At 58.4% G+C, this 4,697-nt stretch overlaps 1 protein-coding gene across 1 annotated transcript; it reads right to left on the bottom strand.

The window, feature by feature from the left end:
- Positions 1-943: 943 nt before the first annotated feature.
- Positions 944-2,233, bottom strand: ISLR (immunoglobulin superfamily containing leucine rich repeat). The gene has a single exon (XM_065872714.1). The coding sequence runs from the start codon at positions 2,231-2,233 to the stop codon at positions 944-946; it is 1,290 nt and encodes a 429-aa protein (XP_065728786.1).
- Positions 2,234-4,697: the final 2,464 nt, after the last annotated feature.

The raw sequence follows: 4,697 nt of genomic DNA, 5'->3' as shown, positions 1-4,697 counted from the left end.
TACCGTGGGCTAGGTGGGGGGTGGAGGAGAACATCTGCAGCTCAACCCAGCCCTGAACCCACCACCAGGCCACCCCTCCCTGCCTCACAGGCCCCGGAACATGTGGACAGGCAGGCTGGCTGTCCTTCCAGTCCTATCCTCCACCAGGGGCCCCCTAGATCCAGACAAAACACCAGGCAAATGCAGGGGAGCACCAGAAACGCTGTTTATTTCTCTGCCGCCCCCAGGCTGCCTGGTCTCTCTGGAGAGGCAGGCTACAGATGCATACCTGGAGAGGAAGACAGGGCAGGTGTCCAGGGGGGAGGGGCACACTGAAGGAGGAAAGGGTGAGGAGATGAAGGACATTCTGGACACTCCAGTCCTGTCTGAGATGAGGGCAGAGCATCCCAAGCCCCCAAGTCATCAGAGAACGCCAAAGGTCAGCAGGAGCTCAAGCAGGTCAGAGAGCTTCAAAGCCACGCCAGCCACTTCCGCTACATCCTAGTCTCCTGTGTCCTGTCTGCTTCAGCCTACCTCCCTGCCAAGCCCCAAGCCCCAATCCCCAAGCCCCACCCATAGCCTTCGGCAGTTTGTCAGTCCCAGTGCCCAGAATTCCATCAGTGAGTCCCCCCCACCCCGCTTGGTTAGGGCGCCGCCCTGTCAGCACACTGCCCCGAGAAGGGAGCATGGGCACTGTGGTTAGCAGCAATTAGCACCGTAGACGGTGAGTTACGGGATCAAATTCTGTCCTAGTCACTAGCTTTGAGCAAGTCTAGAAGTTGGGGCAGTGAGTGTTCCAGAAGAGATGAGAAAGGGAGGTAGGAAGATGGGAAGTCCCCGATGCAGGCTTCGAGAGTTGCCGAGCCCAGACCCCTGCAGCACTTGTAAGGGACGGCTGCAGAGTCAGGGGCAGGAGTCAGCGAGGCCTTGGGCCTCCTCCAGCCCAGCCTGGGTGGGGGTGGGGCTAGAAGGCAGTGAAGAAGAGGAGGAGGAGGCTCTTGCCCAGCAGGAGCAGCCCTGGGGGCTGCTTCTCGGAGACCCCTCCTCCTGCTGCTGCTGCAGCCTCGGGGCCCCCAGCACGGCTGAGGTAGATGATGACGACGTTGTCCTCAGGACCCGACGGCTGCACCTCATTGTCAACCGTGTAGCAGCCCTTACCCTCGGCCGCTTTGCCATGGAACCTGCGCCCCAGCGCATCCTCGCCACCCTCGCCTGGTGTGGCCAGTGCCACGTTCACTGAGCTCTCCGCACTGCCCAGCTCGTTGGTGGCCAGGCAGCTATAGGTGCCCTCCTCCAGCTTGCCGAAGTCGGGGATGAGCAGGCTGCCATTGGCAAAGGCCTGAAAGCGCGGCCGGCCGCTGGCTGCCAGGACACCGGGCAGAGCACGCCCATCGGCACCCACGTTGGGGCTGGCAATCTCCACGGTGCCGCCGGGCGTCTGGATGTGCCAGTGAACCTGGGGGGCTGGCTGCCCGTCCACGTCGCAGTGGAGCGCCAGCACGAAGCCAGGACGCAGCTCGGCGCCGTCCTGGCTGGGCTGGTAAGTGAGCTGCACTGAGGGTGCCGAGCAAGGCAACGGCAGCAGGCGGTTCAGCCGTGTGCCCTTGAGCACGTGGGGTGAAGTGCAGGTGATGTTATCCTGCTCTGGGATGGACACAGCAGTGGTCAGGGCCCACGTCTTGAACCACACGATGCCACAGGTACAGTCGAAGGGGTTATCGTTGATCTGCAGGTGGGACAGCGCAGTGAGCGGCGCGAAGGTGCCCTCTGCCAGCGTGTGCAAGCGGTTGTGATTGAGCTGCAGTGAGCGCAGGGCGCGAAGGCTGCGGAAGGCGTCGCGGGGGATGAAGGTCAGCTCGTTGCTATCCATCTTGAGCAGCTGGAGGGCGCTGAGGTTGTTCAGATTGCTCCAGGCAAAGTCAGAGATGAGGTTGTGGCTGAGGTCCAGGCTCTTGAGTTGGCCCAGAGGGGCCAGGGCACCAGCGGCCACCCTGCGGATCTCATTGTGCGCCAGCCACAGCGACTGCAGCAGGGGCACCTCCCTGAAGGCGCCTTCTGGTAAGCTCGGCAGCCGATTGGCCGACAGGCTTAACGTGGTCACGTTGGCCGGGAAGCCGGGTGGCACGGCCTCCAGGTCACGGTAGGCACAGTCGGCGATCTGGAAGCCATACTTTTCCCCACAGTCGCAGGACTCGGGACAGGCCTGCACCAGGCCCACAAGGACCACCCAGCACAGCAGACGCAGCTCCTGCATCCTACCTCCTGCAGAGAAGGACATGCCACCAAGGTGACCCCGAGGACACACAGAAGGCACTCATCCCTCTCAGCACCCTGACCCAGAGCTCTTCCCCATCAGAAGGACCTGCCAGCATCTTCCAGCTAAGACCCAGTACCACCTAGCCCACCACCCCCATTCTATAGGAGGGGAAACTGAGGCCCAAAGAAGGTCCAGGACTTGCCCGAGGTCATGCAGTCAGGAGCAGGTGAAGAGCGGACGGAAGAGGACCCCAGCTCCTTCTCTGAGCAGAGAGCTCTCCCTGCATCGGCCAGCTCCGAGCTGACTTTATGGCTTGAGATCTGTTTTCCAGCCACCTCCTCCACCCAGCACTCGGCAGAACCTCCCTCCTGCCCTCCCACATCCTGGCCGCAGTCCCTCCCACTAAAGCCCCCCATAGGTATGCTTTGCCCCGGCCTAGACAAGGACCCTTGTGCAGTGCACACCACCCCCATCCGCCCCACCCACCGCTCTCCCGTTCCTGCCGGCCCGTGACCACAGCAGACACCAGACCCTTTCTACAGAATCACACCCTTGGCCTATTCGGTTCAAACTACGCCAGGCAGCTGCCTAAATAACCCCCTGCCAGGACCTCTCAGCTGGCTTGGGTGAGGCCCGTGGCTCAACCCAAACACTGCTGAGATTTCCAGGGCTGCGGTTATTAGAGGGACTGAGGCCCCCTGGACAGATCCAAGCAAGGGATTGTCCCAAGCACCCCAAACCAACAGGAAAGTGCCCAGGGGAGCCCAGCCCCTGTGCCCGGCAGGCTGCCCTCTCCTCCCACTGGCCCTTGGAGCCCTCTTCCAGCTGGCTTACCTTCAAAGTACTCTTTCTTAGTCAAGCAGAACCTCTTCTAAGATGGGACCAAAAAAGCAACAAAGGAACAGTTAGCCCTGGACGGTCTGCAGGGCCAAGGGAAGATGAAGATGCTGGAGGACGGGGCAGCCTGGTCCCTGTCCCACCTTCAGTCTGCACACCTGGGCCTGTCCTTTCCTTATCCGAACAGGGTGCCTGAGACCGTCTGCTGAGAGGAGGCTGCAGGAAGGAAGCCCAGGCAGCCCGTATACTTCCTCCTTCCAGCAAAACAACTGCTTCTCTGCAGCAACAAGGACCCGTGTTTCATAAGTGACACCAGAAACTTGAGGGGGAAAAGATGCCAAATTTTTTGATTTTTTTTTTTTCTCTCTCTCACTCACTTTTAGCAGCTTCAACTTCCTTAAAGACACAGCACTAGCTGGACAAGACCCAAGAAAAATGTGGCCAGAAGGATTTTTATGGGGGGAAGGGTGAGAAACTGAATCCCGTGGAAGGTGGGAGACTTCTAACCTCACTTTGAACAAGAAAAAAATGCGCGGGGGTGGGGGGCATTCTCCAAGCTGAGACCGTGTGAGGGATTGTGTGTACACTTGTGTGTGCATGTCTGAGTGTGGGTGTGACATCTCTATGTGCAGATGAGTTTGTATGTGTGTTTGTGTGGATGTGGGTGTGAGACCATGTATGGGTGAATCTGTGTGTTTGGAAATGTTTGGGTGTGTGTATTTGTGTAGGTGTGAGGCTGAGTCTTTGTGTGTCTCTGTGTTTGTGTGGGTGTATGTGAGTCTGTCTGTATATTTGGGCGCGTGTGTGTGTGCATGTTTATGTGTAGCAGTGAGTGTGCATATCTGTGACTGTGTGTCTGTGTGGGTGGTGGGTGTGTTCCAGTGAAAAGCTGAGGCCAAAGTGTATAAAACACCCACGATGCTCTGAAGCCTCAGTAAGAAGCCAAAACGTTAGAGATGTTTTTGTAAGAAAACACATCCTCCTGGCCCGCCCGTGTCAGGCCTGCCTGCTGGCTCTGAGGCTGGGCTGCCCTAAACACATGTCATCCCGGAGGTCCCCAGGCTCCAAGGCTCCAGCCCTGGCTCCCCACTGGGCTGGAAGTTTTGGGCGGGCGGGAGGCAGGGGTGTGACTGGGCTCCAAGCGGGTAAAAGAAAGCTCCGGACAGGAACCAGCTGGGCTTCAGTTTCCAGACTGGGATTCTGAGACACTCAGGCTCACAGAGACAGTTCCATCACCCAGGACTACCCACCTGGCAGCCAGGTGAGGTTGAAGGACATCGCTCCTTTTGGAATAGTCTCTCTGTGGCCTCCCAAGTGCCTGAAACCCCACCTTAGGTGCCGCCTGTCTGGGGACGCAGCGTCGCTCCCTGGGCTCTGCTGTCCCAACACTAGCATCCTCCAGGGAGAGGATACTTGCGTCCAGTTCTTTGTTTTTTTAAATTTTATATTTTATACAGCAGGTTCTTATTAGTTACCCATTTTACACACATTAGTGTATATATGTCAATCCCAATCTCCCACTTCATCACACCACCACCGCCACCCCGCTTTCCCCCCTTGGTGTCCATACATTTGCTCTCTACGTCCGTACCTCTGTTTCTGCCCTGCAAACCGGTTCACCTGT

Source organism: Phocoena phocoena, chromosome 2 (assembly GCF_963924675.1).
Source record: "Phocoena phocoena chromosome 2, mPhoPho1.1, whole genome shotgun sequence".
NCBI lineage: Eukaryota > Metazoa > Chordata > Mammalia > Artiodactyla > Phocoenidae > Phocoena > Phocoena phocoena.
The sequence above is the reverse complement of the archived record's forward strand: the minus strand, read 5'-3'. Positions and strand labels throughout refer to the sequence as shown.

Bases quoted from the DNA above. Each gene is read 5' to 3' on its own strand.
- ISLR (XM_065872714.1), bottom strand. From the start codon at position 2,233: ATGCAGGAGCTGCGTCTGCTGTGCTGGGTGGTCCTTGTGGGCCTGGTG.